Source organism: Leiobunum rupestre, chromosome 7, assembly GCF_980474605.1.
Source record: "Leiobunum rupestre chromosome 7, qqLeiRupe1.1.hap1, whole genome shotgun sequence".
Taxonomy (NCBI): domain Eukaryota; kingdom Metazoa; phylum Arthropoda; class Arachnida; order Opiliones; family Sclerosomatidae; genus Leiobunum; species Leiobunum rupestre.
In genome coordinates, this window is record NC_143390.1 from 40,598,876 (window position 1) to 40,618,934 (window position 20,059).

The 20,059-nt window shown below is 41.8% G+C and overlaps 1 protein-coding gene across 4 annotated transcripts in view; it reads left to right on the forward strand.

The window, feature by feature from the left end:
- Msp300 (Muscle-specific protein 300 kDa) overlaps positions 1-16,371 on the forward strand; it is a 121,646-nt gene extending 105,275 nt beyond the window's left edge. For 3 of the 4 annotated variants that reach the window (XM_090154641.1, XM_090154643.1, XM_090154644.1), the window contains 21 exons: positions 645-4,701; positions 4,767-5,075; positions 5,531-5,728; positions 5,919-6,479; positions 7,207-8,178; positions 8,241-8,570; positions 8,641-10,215; positions 10,279-10,614; positions 10,679-11,308; positions 11,376-11,708; positions 12,140-12,315; positions 12,383-12,539; positions 12,606-13,106; positions 13,169-13,328; positions 13,389-13,558; positions 13,621-13,726; positions 13,785-13,990; positions 14,051-14,440; positions 14,503-14,805; positions 14,890-14,945; positions 15,232-16,371. In XM_090154641.1, coding sequence (XP_090010767.1) covers positions 645-4,701; positions 4,767-5,075; positions 5,531-5,728; positions 5,919-6,479; positions 7,207-8,178; positions 8,241-8,570; positions 8,641-10,215; positions 10,279-10,614; positions 10,679-11,308; positions 11,376-11,708; positions 12,140-12,315; positions 12,383-12,539; positions 12,606-13,106; positions 13,169-13,328; positions 13,389-13,558; positions 13,621-13,726; positions 13,785-13,990; positions 14,051-14,440; positions 14,503-14,805; positions 14,890-14,945; positions 15,232-15,466 — 11,761 coding nt within the window. In that variant the 3' untranslated portion in view covers positions 15,467-16,371. The remainder of the gene's footprint in view (positions 1-644; positions 4,702-4,766; positions 5,076-5,530; positions 5,729-5,918; positions 6,480-7,206; positions 8,179-8,240; positions 8,571-8,640; positions 10,216-10,278; positions 10,615-10,678; positions 11,309-11,375; positions 11,709-12,139; positions 12,316-12,382; positions 12,540-12,605; positions 13,107-13,168; positions 13,329-13,388; positions 13,559-13,620; positions 13,727-13,784; positions 13,991-14,050; positions 14,441-14,502; positions 14,806-14,889; positions 14,946-15,231) is intronic. The other variant, XM_090154642.1, reaches the window with a different exon arrangement.
- Positions 16,372-20,059: the final 3,688 nt, after the last annotated feature.

Consider the following 20,059-nt stretch of genomic DNA (forward strand, 5'->3'; position numbering starts at 1 on the left):
GTCTTTGATCGAATCATCAAGGCGCACGTGAAGTTCCATCCTTAAATTCAATCAACAGCGCTCCTAACGGAAAAATGTGAAATTCGAACGTTCTACATTATATCTCCTTTAAGGGGGGAGAATACCGTAAAAGCCTCTTTTTCGTTCAAGCTGAACGTTTCTGTTTTAACAATTACATAATTGAATTATATTTTTCTTGTTAGGCTGAACCTTCCTCTAGTGCTTAAAATAATTTTGATAATTCTAATATTAATAGTTAACGAGATAAAGGGTAGTTTGGGCGATTGCCCAACTTGTTTAGCTCCGGGATTCCGAACTAAAACGTAATAACTTAATTAATTTTAAATTTTAAATTGTCAAAATTATTTTAGTCACTAAACAAGAGGCTGTTCTACACATAACTATTAATTTTATAAGTTAAAATACAAAATTAAGAGTTCAGCTTGAAATAGTGCGAAAGTAGACAATGGCCACTGTAGTCTTCTCCCTTAACATGAAATTTCTTCATCTAACCCTTTTTAGAGTGTTAAACAACGAAATTATCGCAAAACAATGTTTGTGTAGTGAAATGTACCGGTCTACTGTATTCCCCTACACGTTTTACTGAACGAGGTTAATCTCTAATATCGCGTGTTGACTTTCAGAAATGAGATAGAAATTAGTCCAGAAGAGCTTGCTCCCAAAGCGGCTTCGGAATTGATTGTGGAAGTCAAAACTGAATCAGGCGAAGCGTGTAAAGAGAAAAAATCTAAAAAAACCAAAAAGATAAAAACGCCGGACTCTAAGTCTAAACGTCCAGTGTCCGAGTCCGATGGTAAAGAGAACGAGCCCATCGACGTTGCTGGAATGGTCGTGGAACCGCCGAAGGAAACCAAAGACGGACAAATAGAATTGAAAACTAGAAAACCTAAGAAAAGCGAACGTTCTTCCGAGTCTGAAAGAGAACCCGAAGTGTTCGTAGATGTACATTCGGACCCAAACGCCGATGACCCGACTAGGAGGGACGCCGAGTTTTTGCTTCGAAGAAAGCGGGTGGACGATGCTGGAAAGAAAAGTAAGTCCAAAAAAGAGAAGAAACCGAAAGTGTCCAAAACCAAATCGGATACCGAAGGAAAAGCCCATAAAACTCTTCTGAAATCAGACGGCAAAGAATCGGAAGAAAACGTTGGGGACTATCCGGCTTTAGTTGTATCCGATCAAGACGACATTTGGAAGAAGGAACCCGAAGCTGTACGTTCGACCTTCGGTAGCGAGATCAAAAAACTGCACACTAGCTTGTCCACTGATAGCGAAAATGAAAAACCCAGAGAAATTGGCCAAATGGTGGTTTTGAAGAAAAAATCCAGACTCAAGTCGTCTCCTGACACGAATGCCGTCCTCGAAACTAATACTGAACGTAAAATCGAAGATGTACAACTTGAACCGGAACCAGAACTGAAAACAGAAAAAGCGACGACGGAACCGGTAGTTGTGGGTGAAATAAAGAAATCCGACTTGACTCCGAAAACGACCAAAAAGAAATTGAAAAAGAAAAGATCTAGCGAACCAGATTCGACCCCCGAATTGCGTCATAAGCCATTTTCTGGCGCGTTGTCTCTCGAAACCGAAGACAGTCTCTCTTCCAGCGGATTGGTTGATAATGTACATCAAATAGAACCAGAGATCTTAGAGGTTATTAAAGAAGGCGTAGTTATCGATACTCCAGACGCCAAGACCATCCCCAAGACCAAGAAGAAGAAAGACAAGAAGGATAAGACCTCTAAAGATGTGACAACGTTGTCCGATAGCGCCGCTGACAAAAAGAAATCCAAGAAAAAGAAATCCAAGAAGGCGGGCGATAAAGAAGAAGAGTCTCCGATATCTAACGGTAATATCGTGTCGGAGCATCGCGTTCTATCCAAGCAACAGTCGCAAGACACGGAATATGATTGTATTTCACTCAATCTCGATCAGTCCGTCGATGACTTACGGCTGGATCCTTCCCAAACTATGTTGCAAACTCTCACCCGAAAACTGGCGGAAGAAACGCTGCAGATGTTAACCGAGGCCGATAAAGATTCCAAACTCGAGCCAGAACCATCCGTGGCCGTGGAATCGAAAATTCCAGATTTTAAAATATCCCTCGAAGAGTCTTCGATTAAAACGGAAGCGACTACCGCGATTCAAGAAGAGCCGGTTACGGAAATTCAAAGAGTGGTACCTTACGGAAAACGTCAACACGACACTATCCCTGAACCCGTTTCCAGACCACCACCCAAGGGATCGCTCGCCGGTATTTTAGACTTTGGCGATTTGGACAATTCTGAGTATTTGGAGACCGACAGCATATCCGACAAATTCTATCAAGAACCGAATTTGGAGGAAGAGTTGCAGATGGAAATGAGTTTGGCCCTAAAATCGGAAATATCTGAATCAATAGATACTGACAGTTTGTCCGAAAAGGCGGTCAAGATGGCTGAAGATGTCCTCAAGTCGGACCAGGTCGATTCCATCGAGGCTCAAATTCTTGAGGATTTTAACGATAGTTTAGAAACGCCAACTACCGTTTATAAAGAACCTACTCCCGAAAAGTCTATCAAGCAGAAAGACTCGAGCGGAAAAAAGTATAAGAAACGAAGCGAAAGGCGGCATACGCCCGAACTGCTTGGCCGAGAGCAGTTTCTGAAAGAACAATCATCATCCACCGACGAACGCGAGAGGGAGCTCACGTCGGACGACCAAACGAGCGGCTCTTATTCGTCGACTGGGAAAAAGAAAAGATCCAAGAAGCTCAAAGGCAAGAACAAGAAAGAGCCACTGACCGCTAATGGAATACTGGTTGTTGATGGGTCATCTGATGTCGTCGAACCTGAGAGGTCAAAGATGGTTTCCATAGAGGAATCTCCCACTAAGGCTAGAAACGTGGCAACTTTCGACGAAGAAATTGTTCAGTGTACGGACGATAAAATTACACCCGACCAGAAAATATTTGCAGACTTTGACGAGATGAGCGTTCAGTCATCGTACAACGTAATAAGTCAAATCGCACTAACTGAAGAGTATAGTGATCAGGTACAAAATCAAAATGAAAACAATCGCTTAAACAGCGATGATTTGGAACATCGCCTTGAAGACACTATTTCTATTGTTGAAGAAGAAAAATCCGTAAAAACTGAAGATGTTACTGTTTATAATACACCGCAAACTGAAAAGGTCTCCGTTACTACGAAACACGAATTGGTACCCGACAATGAAAAACCGGATTCCATCGGTACCGACAGTTTATCCGAGATTGTCGACACTTCTTGTCTCCCCGAAGATTCGTTGAATATTTCGAGAAAGAAGAAGAAAACCAGAAAACGAAAGAACGAAAGCCCCATAGAAGAACCAGATGTGCCAGAAGCGTCGGTTTGCTCGCGGCCGGATGTTCCTTTAAGTCAAACGACCTCGAAAACCGATTCCATCAAACAGAGTTTTTCGGAAGACAAAGACGATACTACGGCGGAGAGTCTGGGTCCCATTTCTGATGGAAGGTCTTCTCAACTAGAAGAAGAATCGTGCTCCTTATATCCGATTCGTCCAAGTGAGCTCTTGGTTGTGAAGGGAGACTTCTCCGAAGATGCCAGTCGAACTTTAGAAGGTATTGAGCAGTCCGCTTTGTCATCATTGCAAGACTATGAATCGACGACATTTGAGGCTAATAGTGAACTCAAAGGAAGGTCATCCATCGATGAAAGTAGTAGGGTGATATCTGAAGACATTAAACAGCTAGCTGATCAGATTGTTCAAGAAGCGCTAGACATTGATGCGGCGCAAATCAGAAGAGCTTCCTTAACCGGTGATTGGACGACCATCGAGTTTATTGACCAAGATATCGTTAATTCCGACTTCTATGACCATTATCCTGGTGATGGCCTCCAGCAAATTCTGACCGATCAACCAGTTCTACAACGAGGAGAGTCACTTGAAGCTTGCAGACCCGGAGGAGATAGTGATTATTACGTCACTCGTCCTGATAAAGATTTGAAAATTGAGGGAGTAAGAGAACCAATTTCCAATGTAGAATCGCAAGAACCACTACAGACTTTAAGACTCAGTCAAGCTGAAGACCAACGAGAGAAAGAACCATCTGTGGCTTATGAATCATCGTCTTTGGAACCACTTGTAAGTGAAGAAAAAGAACCACCACTAACTCCAAGACTCAGTCAAGCTGAAGACCAACGAGAGAAAGAACCATCTGTGGCTTACGAACCATCGGGTTTTGAACAATTTGTAAGTCAAGAAATAGGCCAACACCAACAGTCAGAGCTCTTACAATCTTTGGTCGAAAGAGTTTCTGAGGTAGAACAGTTTGAAACTCTGCAACAGAAAAATCTACAAACAGAAATTGCTCTTGTACAAACACAAGAACTAACAAAGATAGTAGAACAACATCCACTAAATCAAGAAGACGCGGTTGAGTCGCAACTAGAAATTACTCAGCATGCGGGAAATTACTATATGCCAGAAGAACTATTAGAAAACATGCCACCTGTGATAGAAGCGCAACCTGTGATCGAAGTACCCGCTGAAAGCCAACTCCAAAAGAAACGTCTAGACATTGTTTCCCAAAGTCTTCAAGAAGCCAATCAAGCCGTCAATGAAATTAAAAGAATTGTTCAAATTCCCGTTTTTACCGAAGTTCCAGTAACAGATCTACGTGATAATTACCAACAACTCGAGGTAAATACAAAAATTTCTACGATTCAAAAATGTTTTGATTAAAATCTTATGGTTTTCTTTCGCAGATTTTGAAGGAAAAGATACAGTTTTATATCATTCGTCTGGAAGAACTAACCAGAACGTTGGAGGAAGTGGTGACTGAAGAAAGCGTGACCTTCACTATCCGCCAAGAGATCTTAACTATTAGAACGTACTTGGAGGAAACGTGGACGTTAATTGAGTATAGAGAGAATGTCGTCAACCAAGCCATTGTGGTACAAACGGAAAATGAACTGGCTCAGAAACGAGAGTCAGAGGAAATGGAGAAGCGAATGGCCAGTGAAAGTAATCCGCAAAAACAAGCTCTGCTCAGAAAACAATATGAACTTCGACAGGTAAATATTGAAAACATTCTTAGAGTAATAGTATAGTTTTCTTTTTGATACTTAATAATAAGTTTATAATGAGAGGCTTTATATATAGTGTATCAGTTTCTCATCTTCCACGTGTTAAATTTTTCTGAAAGCTATTTATAGAATGAGCACACATTTTTGGTCATTAATCCTAATACGTGAACTTTTCCTCATTGTCGTGATAGTGAGCGTGTACAGGGAGCCTTGCCAAGGCGTAGGACCGACGCGTGATAAATAGTTGCATATTTTTCTTGCCAGAGGAACTTACCTTTTTTGGTATGACGTCAATTCCACGTCACTGACTAAGGCTTAAGTTAGTATAAAAAGAAGTTAATTTAGTTTTCAGAGTTATGAAATTTTAATGCTTACGAACTGGAAATAAATAGTAGATAATTAATCTGATTTAAAAATTTTATAAAATAAAATTTTATTTGAAGAACTTGCAAGATCATAAGAACCGGCAACTTCAAATCCTTCGGGATATCCAGAGGATGGTCGTCGTTGAAGGCGTTAAAACGAGTGGGAAATGTGAAGACAGCGTGTGGGAAACAGACGAACAACTGCTGGAAAAACGTCTAGCCATTCTGGCTCAGAGTGTGAGGACCCCCCACTCCTCTCGTTCAACTAATTTGCAGGTGCCTTGGTTTTTAGCATGAAGCTTTGTTAGTTTATTTACATAGAATCATTTAAAACAATATCATGTTTTGTTTTCGTACGCAGTTGTAGGCTATTGTTTGTGCTTAAGTAACAATACCCACCTAATTCTTTGTGTCAGTATACTCCGTCAAAAAAGCTAGTTTTTAGCTTCATGTTTTCATTTATTAGGATTTTGTCGAATGGTTGACGTTACCGACCCAACTACCAGAACCTCTAACCTTCGAGGATAAAATCGCGCCAGTAATTCAGGGTCTGGAAGCTCTCGTTTCGTCCAAATCAACCATCTCGACCGTTACGGTGATCGAAGAGTACTTGTACGTGCTAGAAGTGGTCCGGGAATGGCTGGAAGTTATCGAGTATCGCTCCATCCGTGCTCAAACGTCCGCCGTAGATTCCAGCATCGTGCAGTTCCAAGATCTGGATCAAGAAACGGCTCTGGTCCGAGATCAACTATCGCGTTTATTGATTCTAACCCCACAAATCACTCCGCGGTTAAATCCAGCCTTAAGGGACAGGATTGCCGACACTCTGGATGGCGTACAGCAACGCATCGAGAGCGTTCGCGAGAGGACCAAGAACGCTTACGAACGGCGCCTTGAAAGCAACCAAAAGAACGAAAATCTGAAAGGTCAAATTCATAATTTGAAACAAGCCATCGAAATCGAGTTGAGCTCGATCGAAGAGGCAGCCGACAGCTTCTCGGGACCCGATGAGTTACCCGTTGTTGAGGTGAGTACGCAATGATTGGGTTACTTTAACTAAATAGAGTATGTCCCGATTCACAAATTGTCTCGTCGTAAACATTTAGAACGAAGCCGTTAGAGGTTTGATTTTAATGCTTTTATTTATACTAGATGGCGCCAATTTAGACGGTTTGACGGTAAGGGAATAAATAATTAAAAACTTATAAGAAAAAACTTATAACGCTATTTTAAGCGATGTTTTATGTAAAAATCTAACTCAAGAAATTCAGCTTAAAAGTTAAAACAAAATATTACTTAACATGTTTCGTGGTTTTCTACAATTCCGATTGTTGGCGCCATTTGGGAAGACTGCGTATTTAAGAATCGACCACAAATGGCGTTACCCTTGTAAAAGCTTGGATTAACAATAGTAGAGCTTATATCACTTGGAAAAAACCTGACAAGCAAATGACGTTTGCGACAGCAGCACCACTTCGGCGAAGTTAGCGGAGAATTTCCGAAACTCCCGTAACACGTAGCCTTCTACAAGGCAGAACCCGTAACAAACACGTGGAACTCTAGAATGATATATCCAGGTAGGCACTACTATTGTTAATCCAAGGTAAAAGCATCTTCTCCCTTAACAGGCATTAACAGTCTCTAGATGACTTGAGCCTAAGATTGTGCCTTGGTTATAAGCCTAACTGATTATTATTATTATTATTATTATCGGTCTATTTCCAAAGGGTTAAATCATAATTTTTATTATGTAGAGCGTGTCAGCTAGACTCGAAACACTCCAGGACCAGTACGATTCCACCAAAAGAGATTGTCTTCAATCTCAGCTCTTTACACCGGCAATTCAACCTCCGCAGTTACAACTTCTGGATGAAAAGCTCTCGTCTTTGCAAAAGCAAGTTTTCGACAGGAAAAAGGCGAGTAGCGATCGCAAAAAACGTCAAGATGCCAACCGGTACGAAGAGCAATTCCGTACCGTGAGCGACCTTTTGAGAGTGGCCCAACCGTGGCTTCAACTCTCCCTCGTTGTGTCCAGCCATGAAGAGCTCCAGTCTTTCACGAATAAGTTCCAAAGAATCTTCCAGAACTTGCAGTTGAGAGCCGCGCAGCTTCAATCTACCTTCGACACGCTCGACCAAGAGTCTTCAAACAAACACTTGACGCATCATCGAGATCTAGTGGCTTCCGTTCACGAACTCTTGCAAGAAGCCGGTGACCGGGCGATGCAATTGCAAAATTGCCTCGTCGTCCTCCAACAACTTAACGACGCTTTGAAACGCAGCAACACTTGGCTTAACGAGGCTTACGACCGTATCGCTAGCCAGTCCCCTGTTACCTACGAAAACCTGGAGTCTTTGATAGCAATGTACCAGAATCTTGAAAATGAAACGGAAGAAAACGTTCCCCAAATGCTACAAGTTCATCGACTTCACCAACAATTTCAGCAACATTCTTCAAACGTTGTTAAATGTCCTAATTTGGAGAGGCAGGTCGAAGATTTCCGATACAGATGGAGACATCTGTGTCGCCAAACTCGCCTACAGCTGAGACAGATGCGTTGTTTTAAGAGCGAATGGACTAACTTCCAACAGGATTTGGATGATTTGAGTGACTGGGTCGATCGATCCAATGCCAAAGCCAACAAAATGCACACTTTGACAAATAAAAAGAAAAACAAAAAAGGCGCCAAAATCGAGCAGGTGGCTGGAAACCTCATGGAAATCGGGGTAAGTCTTATACGGCGGTTCAGGACCAAGTACCTCGTCTAATCGTTCATTTTCATTTTTAGAAAATTAAAAATGTGCAGAAAGAGAAGGCGCCGCAGTATCTTCAAGTTGAAAGAGCCTTGGAGTTGGCGCAGCGTTTAGGTATCCACACCTCAAATGACGCGTCCGATTTAAAGCGGGCTTTAGAAAGGAAGTGGAAGGACTTGGAAAGCGCTTGCCAGTCTACCGAAGAGAGCGCTTTCAAGCTTATCGTTGATGGTAAAGTGACGAAGGAAGATACCATTCGAAATGCCACTGATTTCTTGGACGCGAAACAACAAAATATAGACGAGTTGAGCGGATGGGATATCGGATCGTTCTCGGATGCTCAATTATGTTTGTCCAAGTGGAAGGTAAGTGTAATAAGCGAAGGATTTAGTACAAGAACATCATAAGTCACTTCGCTTCTTTTAATATTTTCAGGAGTTACGAACGGAGCTGGAGTTTCAATTAAGAATTTTGGAAACGATACAAGTAACTGAAGAAGTTGACGAACAGTTTGTGTCGCTTATTCTCAGGGTGACGCGGTACATCACGACGGTAACCAATGAGCTTACAATCCAAGAGAATATGGTTGCCAAATACGTCAAGGTAGAAGAGTCAGCCGAATATTGGAGCAACTGGCTTAAAGAGAAAAAGGAATCCCTCTTGAAATCTGAAAGTAGAGTTCCTTCTTTGAGATTGGATGGTATCCAAGCTGAACTAGACGGTACGGAAAAGCTGATGGTGGAGCTTACTGACAAGAAAGAAGAGTACGATAATTTCCAAGGTCTGGCTAAAGAGGTTGAAAGTGGGGCAAAACATTACATGGTCAAGGAACACGCTAGAGAGTCGTATAATCGGGTCGAATCTTTGTGGAACTCGACGAATCAAAGCGTGGAAGATCTACGCAAGTATTTGAAACGGTTTCAGGAGCAATGGGAAGCGTACTTGTTGGCTTGCTCGGCGATGAACGCGTTCCTATTAGAGCAAGAACAACAACAGAGCTCTTGCGTGGCCCCAGTTACGCACCTAGACCAAATAGCTCTCAACCTCACTATTCTCCAAGACTCTTTGAGGCAGTTTGAAGAGAGCAAACATTTACTCAACAATTTCAACTCCGCAAACTCCGAAATGATGGCGGCGTCAAATCCCTCTTTGCAAGTGCAATTGAGCAAAGAATCCGAAGAAGAGAACAAAAGATGGCAACTAGCGGAAACCAACGCTAGAACCCTGATGAGGAGGTATCAAGATCTATGCGCCTTTTGGAGCACTTTCGAGTCCCAAATGTTTACCGTCGAATCGTGGATGGATGACGTGTCGTTGCAAGTTCAATCAGTGATTAGGGTTCCGGTAACGATGGAAGAACTGGAAAGTATACAAAAGGATGGTGAAACGACGCAAGAGGAACTTCAAACGGCAGCATCTAACTGCGAAGACATGAACGATTCCGACTTAATGGGAAGCAACGCTTCGAAAGAATTGGACACGCGATTGAAAGGGGCCCAAAGAAAACTAATAAGAGTACGAGACATCATTTCGCAGAAACGAACCGACACCTTAACGACTACCAATATAGAAAATTCTTTGACCCAAGACGTGAGCCGAATCGAAGACAACCTAAGAAACGGACTGGCGTTGCTGGAGAAACCGCTGCCAGAGACTCCGGATCTTTTGCAACAGGAGCGTCTGTCCATGGAAGATGCTCTGTATAATATGGCCGGCCAACAAGCTGAATTATTTATCCTCAAAGACTTGTTGGCCAGGCAGCGTCATCCGGACGTCACTTTAGTGATGCGAGTATTAAGTCTGCTTTCGAGCTGGACGACGTTTAGGGATTCTTTAGGCGAAAAGTATCAGAAACTGGTGATACAAGAGGAATGTACTAGTGGCAGTTACGAAATTGTACTTTTGAAATGCCAGAGGTTAATGGATGTAATTCGAAAAGTAAACGCCGTATTGAGTGACGATTTACCTAGTCATTATGGAGAAGCTTTGAAAGAACTGTGTCGCGTTCAAGTACGTATTTCTTTTTATTTTTAATAACTTATAAACTTAATTTTTCCGAATTAATTACTACAGGTGACCGAGTTCGTATTCAACTCTCACAGTCCATTGTTGCATTGCGTCATGAACGAGGGTAATGCTTTGGTTTCCAGTTTGGACACCGAAAATTCTAGACGATCCCTGCTCGAGTCTCTCGGCGTATTGCAAGAGGAATGGTCTACAACGGAAGCACTGTTAATTCAGAGGCTTGAATCTGTGATAGATATTATTAATCGTTGGCAACTCTATCTGGGATCCCAACAGCGGCTCAGTTTTTGGATAGCGGATCTCGAACAGACTAACGAAGATCTGATTGGTCAGGATAACGCCGTTAGTTTGTCTCGAATTGATGAGGAATTGGAGAAAGTTGATGTAAGGCGCTATTTCATTTTCCACTATTTTTATCAAATTTAACTGTCTTATACGTTTTGTTCAGGACATCTTAAGAAATTGTCAATCGAAAGAAACCCTTTCTTCTGATCTTGTCGAATCTGGAGGACAGTTATCTACCATTTTAGACGACAGCTCTAGGAACTCAATTACATCCAATGAAAATTCGCTAAAGCGGAAACTCTCAAATCTGACGGACAAAGTCAATGAAAGGCGCAAACTTTTACTTTCCCTTAAATCTCGAATAGTTGAGCTAGAGACGAGTATCGTTCAAGTGGAAGAAACTACCTGGAAGGCTGTAGAGAACATCAAAACCACGCCGTCCCCTTGCACCCTTATGGACCAAATTGAGAAGTCCCAACGAGAAAAAGACCAGCTGGCCAAAACGCATTCCGCCATTTTGATTATCGAGCAAAATATTGCTCGTCTCGAAAGCTTGCTTCAAGTGGAGGACACGGTCATTCTTCGAGCGCGTTTGGACCGTTTGTACGAGCTATGGTCTAGTTCTTTCTGTCAGTTATGCTTGCTGTCCGATCGCCTTCAACGGGAACTGGAAGAGCGAGATAGAATGACTGACGATTCGGCCGTGTTGGAGAGATGGATCCAAAGGGTTACTGAGAAAATTGTAAAGACCGACGTTTTGGAGGCCGAAACTCGATTGAAGACTCTGGAACAAGTAAGTTGAAATACTGAAAAAAATATAATTTTAATTAGGAATATATTCTTAACGTTATTTTTTTTAGGATCTACTACAAGAACTGGAGGACAAAACCGACGTGTACGAACAAATATTGGCCAGAGGCCACCGGATGTTAAACAATTTTTCGGACAACGAAGATACGTCGCCGATACAGTTGATCTTGAAAAGCGTTACTGGATCTTGGGAGCGAGTCCAAAAGGAATTGAACTCGAGGTTGAATGCGGCGAAGAAATTAAAGGATGGCCGAGAAAACATCGAAAAGAAATTATCCGAGATTCAAGAATGCTTGCGGCAATCGGAGAATCTACTTGAAGAACATATCGCCTTCAGCGAAGGCAACGAAGCCGAAGCGGACAGACTTTTACAGCGAGTGCAGGTGAGACTTTAATCAGTTTTTCTACGACTTCACCAGTATCTTCTTGTGGAGAGGTCAGCGTACTTGTATATCTTTGTCACGGATACGCAAGTAACTAACAAACGCTTTGATTTTTAGCTCATCAATTGTGGTAGAATAAATAAAGACTGTACAGTAAGATGCGTCATCTATTTAATCTTAACCGGTTAATATGTTAAAAAACTTCTAATATTACTACAATTAATTAAGAAATCCAAATAATTATATTGGTACACAAAAAATTATTATATTTCCAATGTCGTTTGGGTACCAGTATAGATGGCGCGAAACAGAAGAGTGATATTTATTTTCTCGGCTTGAAAGAGTATAAAAAAAACCGGTAGTGCACTGACCTCTCCACGGCTTTACATTGAGGTTTATTTTGTATTAATTTATCTCAAAAACCAATTTAGAAAATTCAAGATGATGTTGGTAGTTGCGATCCTAAGTTAACAGAGATTGAAAATCAACTCGGCGATTTAAAATCCAAGAGTGGCGATTCCACGGTCGAAGCTTTGGAACGAAACCTATCGGTTACTAGATTGCATTACGAATCGGTTCTCACGGTTAGCAGTCAAAAAATATTCAGGTAAGAAACTTTTCATGCCATCAATAAAATCAGAGATTGTTTTTGAAGTGTTTTAATTGTACCGTAGGATAAGAGATGTTTGGACAAAACTAAAAATAACTATGGAATCCTTGGCGAAACTCGAAAACTGGTTAACTCTGATGGAAAACGATAGCTCTGATCCCAAGTCGGACGCGTCTTTACATTCAATGCAAATTTTGAGGGAGGAACTTCGGAAATTCGAGGTAAGTTAAATATTTATTTCCCTAAACGTTTTTTCAATTTCGCGCCAATGTAACTTTTCCCTTCAGAGCCTGAAACACTCTATCCAAGAAAACGCTTCACTTTTGGAAGACGCCTCTAATTGTTACCGTGACCTAACTAGAACGGAAGGGTCAGTGGCCATCCTTGTTCGCGATCGTTTCCGGTCCGCCAACGTTCGATGGGACGAACTTTTCCAACGAATAGAGAACGTGTTGGAACGTCTAAAGCACAACATGGACGTTTGGGACGAGTTCGAAGCGCAACGCGAAATTCTGATGGTTTGGCTGGCGGAGCTGGACTTGTACATCATCCAAACCGAACATTCCGTGGATGCCGATACTGACATGAAAATCAGAACGCTCGAAAAACATCTCTTAGAAATGGAAAACAACGAGTGCAAACTTAGATTCTTGGAGACCAGCGCCCTCTATTTGATCGAGCGCAGTTGTCCATCCGACTCCGATGACGTCCAGAACAAGTTGAAAGAAGTTCAGTTGTACTGGGAGGAGTTGAGTCGAAGGCTGATGGATGACATCCAAAAATTAAAGGTAATTACTGAAAATATTTTCAACCTCGAGGGAAGTAGAAGTGACATTACGACCACACGCAGATTATACAAGACGAGAGTAATCAGCAAGTAGTGGAGATCATACAAAAGGAAATGATGACGCAAGCTTTATCCGCATACAAAAGCGAGAATTCCTCGTCATCCACGGCATTCCCATCATCGGATGTTACGGATGTCGACAGTTTAACATCCCAATTAGAAGGTACTTGAGCCCACCATTCAATTTTACAATCTTTGAGACTAATTAAACCCCGTCTTTAAGGTGTAGACGATCCATCCTCGGTTGCCTCTGACGACGACAGTCTGTCCCGCGAGTTTAGCTCAGCCGTGGACGAAGCTCGGGAGCGTCTTCGGGTTCTGGAAGAAATGTTGCGTTGTCCAACGCCTCCTACCACCTCCAGTATCGAACCGGAATTAAGTACCGCCGATTACGTAAGTTAATTTAGTTTAGAGTTTAACCGTGTGTCTTGTAACTTATCTGGATCGTTTAACAGAGCCGGCTCTTAGCAGCCTGTCATTCGACGATGGACGTCGTTCAACATCTAGGAGAGTCCTTGTCGCAACGAGAGACGGGAACGATGGTTCAAACTACCACTCAAGGTAAGTTAGCCTACGAAAAAAGATACGTGACTTTGTTCTAAGATAATATTTTACTTAGAAATCATCGCGCTTTGGGTGAAATTGCAAATGGACGCTATTGAGAAAGAGAGGCGGATCAACTTGCGAACGGATCTTTGGCACAGCATCTTGAGGGACATAGACGAACTCGAAACTTGGATTTCTTACGCCGAAAACAAAAGGTCGAGTTGGATCGATCCACCGCGAGATGTAGAGAAGCTGGAGGCGCTGATAAAACTTCACCAGGTCAAAATTTCGATATATTAAGTCGTTAGAAATGGTCCGACGTGTATTTATCACTCGCAGGAATTTCTGTTGGAAATGGAGAAACGAAACGGAGACGTTCTTTCACTGAATCTAGCTGGCCAAGAGGTCATCAGGAAAATTGACGCATACAGGTCGAAACTTACGGCTGACGATCACGATTCGTCCTCGAGTGACGAGACCTCCGAGGATCAAATACTCAAGGCTCGTCTGGGGTCTCTCAACCGTCGTTGGGAAGGCGTGTGTCACGCGGCGGTCAGTTGGCAAAACTTCTTGCAAACGGCGCTGCTTCAGTGCTCTGAATTCGAAGAGATGATCGAGGAGCTCAGTTCTTGGCTAGATGACCGACATGGTAAAGCCAATGACATGGCCCTCCGCGGAGACGAGACCCTGGACCAAAACGCCATCTCCATTCGTTATAACAAATTTAAAGTAGGGATTGTACCAATTGTGAAAATCACGGTCAATAAATCCTTTCCCTTCTCGACCCTCAGGAACTTTTACTGGAACTTGACCGATGCGAACCTAAGGTAGAATCATTAAGGAATACTTGCGGTCAACTTTTCGTGGCCACTCCATTCACGCCATCGTGTCCGGTGGACATTGCTTTATCGGAAGCCGGCTCTACGAGCCGAGCGGAAGACGAAGAACGGGTATTACCGGACACTTTGGGCGTCATCGGACGAGCCAGGTCACGACTGGAGAACGTCACCGAACGCATGAGGGCGCTGAGGGAATTATGTTCCCTTCAAGCGGTAACCTTCCGCGGATTCGTCGAAAAAGAAGATTTTGATCACGTAAGTTAAAAGTCCCGTTAAGTTGAGATTTCTAAAAAGTTCACCATTCTCACGTTGCGTTCATGGAAAATTCTGATTCCATAGGTCGAAGAATTGATGGAAGGTGACCTTCAAGCGGTAAAACCTGAATTGGACCAAACGTAATACCCTTAACTATAATTATGTTACACAAGCGTGTCAGTGTAATAACGAAAACATTTACTGTCATACCCAAAGTTCGAAGCACCTTTAGCAAAGAGCTCGTATTGGGCTTATGTATCAACGTAAAAATGTTTGGTCATTCAACAATTACCTGTCATTAAATATTTAACACCTGGAAGACAGGAAACTGACCCACTTATGTGGCACATAAATATAATCTTACCTTTTGACGCGAAATTTTTACAAGGTTATCCAGAGCTAATGTTTCGTGTTCTCTTTAATTAGCGACAGCGACGATGGTGCCGAGGCCATTTCGGCTTCCCGATTCACCAGATGTTACCGATACGTAGCTAGGGTGGCCAGGGCTTCCCTACCCATCCAAGCCCTGATGCTACTACTTCTGGGCGTGGCTAGCCTACTGCCTATGGCTGAAGAAGACTTCAGTTGCGTACTGACGAATAACTTTGCCCGATCTTTCGACCCAATGTTGAGGTACCCCAACGGACCTCCGCCCGTTTGATAAAAAAAAAATCGCGGATAAATTTTTCACGTTGTCTTGGAAAAATAGCCGTATCAGTAGGGACTATATTTTATACTCTTCGTACAGTAGTCAATTTCTCGTAACTAAAAGAAATATCGCGATTGAACGCCCGAGAGATAAATGCTGGGCATAACAGTAAACACGCAAAATCCCTTTTTCGCTTAACTGTGATTTTTAAATTTCAATAATCATTCGTTGATTTAATTTCATTTTTTTTTGAATAGTTTTACTTGAATCGAATGTGTATCAAATTTCACCTCTTTTTCTCTCTCTCTCTACTATTTTATCTAGTATTTTAATTTCATGTCGGGAACATGAACCGCCATTTAATTAATTTTAAAGAAAAAGTGCCATGATTTAATATTTCTTATATTATTATTTACGCGTACGTTTTGAGGATTTCGCGATTTCGCGTTTCGCCAACCCCCCGGAAAACGCGAAACCGAATTTTATATATCTTATCTATCTAGCTTTAAATTTGAAATCACGCTTCAAATTTTGGTTTTTAGTTTTTTTTAAATTCAATTTAGGAATATACAAGTTTTATTTAAAAAAAATATTGAGGAAGAATTGGAAATAAATGAGGGAAATACGTGTCAGCCATAAACGAAGGATATTTCCTTCGTGTGCCTATGCAGTTTAATTCGGAAAAGTGCTTTCTACGTATTGGTCAATTCTACTTTATAATTTCCATTCGTGCATTTTTGTAATACCCCCCCCATCAACTCCGGTTAATTCTTGTTAGGAATATCAACATTGTAACTTGTAGAGTGACTAATTATCTTTTTTGAAGTTTGAAAGGTATCTTTAAATGATTGAAGGAAAAAAAACATGTATAATTTGTAAGAAGTTTCTAGCCTATAGTAAAGACGTTACAGTTTTCATTTTGCCTTTTGGTTTTTGTTACCTTAGTCGGGAAAAATACTTACCTTAGATATAGGCCAATACGCGTATGAGAAGCAGGGCCGTGCAGAGGTATCCTGAGGCCCGGGGCAAACTTACTCGCGGGCCCCTTCGATTTGCACCCCCCCCCCTTGAGCCCTGAAATCTTCTCCCAAGTTATCTTGATTTGCACCCCCCCCCCCCTTGAGCTTCTTCGATGGGCCCTACAGCTACGGGCCCCCCTCGTGGGCCCTTTTCCCCCGGCCCCCGGGGATTTTGCCCCCCCCTTGCCCCCCCCCTCTGCACGGCCCTGATGAGAAGGGATGAGGAGATACTTTCACGGGGATAACGCAATTCAAGGTTCGATTTTTAGATACGCTAGTATAAATAAGTGTTAAAGAAAGTGGTGGCTTGACGTGAAGTAGCTCTTTTTTCAATAGATGTCGCTAGCGTCGAAATCAAAAAGGCGGTACTTATAGGTACCCCTCGCGTTGATTGGATCATTTGTAAATTGGTCAATAAGATAAATTACAGCAATTACAAACTACAGTTTTACACGGGATATAAATTTAAGGTTAAAGTCCACTAAATAGAGTATAAAAGTTGTCTAACTAAAATACTCTACAATAACGGCGGCGATCGGAAAACATTCCTGGGGGGCCTAGGCCATTATTTTTAATTCAAATATATACTTAAAACGAGGGGCTAACCACAGTTAGATGACTTTGTATTAAAAAACGGTTAAAAAAATGTTCTTTATAAAACCTCATACAACACTGAATTCAGAACAACACCATTTCAGAAAAATATCTGTGTACATGGAGAAATGCTAGATTATTAAGCCTTTCTTGGCCACATGCATTACGAAGGTATTTTAGGCTATCAAGATAATTAATTGAAACAGGGTACACGACGACGTGACGTTGTGTTTGGAACAATCTATCAAAATCAATTTTGTACTTATTTCATCTTAATGTTACCTTCAATTCATCTTCAATATCAAAATAACTTCTGTTGAAAGACTGAATTCGGACCGCGATATTATAAATTTTTCCCTAATAGAGCGTTCTATAAAATAGGTCCATAAACGGTCAAACTTTTCATACAGACTATAGAGCTAGTTCAGCAGGACTAACAACTTTTGTTATTCTTTGGTTTAAGAGAATTCGGCTTATGTCCGGTCTTTAAATGAATAGTTTAGAGACGTACCTTTTAGGAGTTGTAGGAGGCACCCTAGGTGTTGAAGTATGTTTGGGGTTAAGCATATTTTCATGATCTAAGTTTCTTTTTAAACCCGTGGATTTGGGACTAGTATTTTGCTTACTTACCATCATACATTTATTACAAAAATCATTTAAAATAAGAAAAACGGCGCGGAAAGCCGGAAATTAATGAAGCCTAGGCTTCCAACTACGCTACTCCTAAAAATCGACTGCTCTCAATTTCTTAAGGGTTTGCTAGATAAATATTTTTCTCTAACACGAAAAAACCGGCCAAACCTTAGCCTCCTCCGAACTCAAAAGGGGGAAAGCACACCACACCGATTTTATAGAACGCTCTATTGCTAATTATCCTCTATTTTATTTCTGTTGGGGGCTCTACCCTCGTATGTTTTTCCCTACGGAGGCTCGAGCCCCGGAGCCCCCACAGGATCGCCGTCACTATATTACTGTCTACAATGGATCTCTGACGACTTTATCATTTGGATATTTTTAATATTAGCTTCCTTTGCCATCTCTAATAACAGGGGCTTTTTATGATAGAGCCGCCACTTGCTTTAAAATCGAATCTAAATGTTTTTCTATGAGTCATTTGTGAATTGGTGAGATCTTCACAAGAGCCTAGCGCCGCCGATCCAACACCGCCGTCTATTATTTCAACATTCGTTATCTTTATTTGTATATATTTCAACAAGCATTATATAAACAGTAACTTACAGGTCCTGGCTCTCGGAAATATTACTTCTTGGCGGTTTACTTGAAGCTGTTTTATTTGAACGCCAATTAGTAATCTAAAATCGTGTAGTCCTCTGTTTTGTACCAAACAAAATATTTTAAAGGGCCCTATTTATGCGAAAATATTTAATTAAGTTTCTGGGACAGTAAGTAACAGAGCTGAGAGTTACGGCAAAAACTGCACAACAAAAAAGAATGATTCTACACCGCGATCTATAGATTCTTTTACGGAGAATATTCGTGGGGGAATCCATAGCTTGACTACATGGGGAGGGGACCCGTTAGGGAAAAAAATTCAATAGTGGATGCAGAGGTAGTACGGCGGTGGCGGCCGCCACATGGGAGATTGTAAAGGGGGGTCGATACGCTCGTAAAAGAGTGTATTCGTCCAGGTTCTGAGTATTAATGCTACACTTTAAACTCCTACTCAAAAGCGGGAGTAAAGAGAGTAAACTGATAAAATCGTCTGCTTATCGATAATTTATCTAGTAAATGGTCACAGGCAGCCATTTTGGGAAAAATCTTTTGCCCACCACAAAATCGGACCAAAATGACACCATACGGTTACTCTTCTTATACCCTACTCTGAAATCCCAGAACCAGCGAATCTCCTGAAACGTTCAGCGGTATCAAAAGGTCAGACATCTTCGCGGAAGCTGGGGCGGAAGCATATTCCTCGGTCGCTTCGCTCGCACGGCCAAGTATCTCAACAGGAGACGCTACCTAATTAACACGGTTTATCCACTTGACAGCACCGACACGCGAAGAGAAAGTTCCATATTTTTTATCCGGTAGAGGAACTCGAATTATCGTTTCTAAGTGTTAGGGATTGTTGATCTTTTGATATGCAAATATGGCGATATTTGGAAATGCTTGGCCGTTCCCCTTTAAAGATTTTGAATTTCTATCAATTATAAAAAGATCTGTTACCAGCCCCGCCATATTTAACTAATACATTTATACATTGTTCCCCAGAGAAAAGAGATGGGGATGAGGCTAATATTATGGCCAAGGCTACCTTGTTTTTTATGTAATCAATCTCTGTTCTTTACCTTACAACAGTATTCGGGATGCGTAACAATACTTATCACCACCATCGTCAGTCTCACTCATTGAAGCAACTATTCCTGGATCTCTTACACCTTTTCTACAATATGGTGTCAACTTTTCGTCGACCTGATCACTTGGAAGTCTTTATCCAGCGGCATCTAAACTTTCTAACGAAACCGCAAGTACCCAAGTGGCTATATTTTTGTACACTTTGGGCCCTGCAGGCCGAAGAATTTATGATACCTTGATCATTCCTTTAACAAATGGCGAGCAAGAACCATCTTTAGACCATATTCATACGACATTCGATGCATACTATGCACCCTATAATAATCTTGATTCTCACCGTTACGTTTCCTTTCATAGTACACCAAAAGTGCACAGTAGTGTAGCCAGGATTTTGTTTCGGGGGGGGGGGGGGGGCACACCATTGAAAAAAAAGTAAAAAAATAAAAATATTTGTACGTACGACCATACGTTTCGGGGGGCATGTGCCCCCTGTGCCCCCCCCCCCTGGCTACGCCACTGAAGGTGCATCAACCGTTTGATGACTTCCTGAGAGCTAAGATCCCAAGCACGCGCATCCAAATTTTATTATCACCCAAACTATCGCGATTTGCCAAGCCGATCTTAAGAGACTTCAAACAATCATGCTGCATTAGAACGGCCACCTATGTTAGCTATG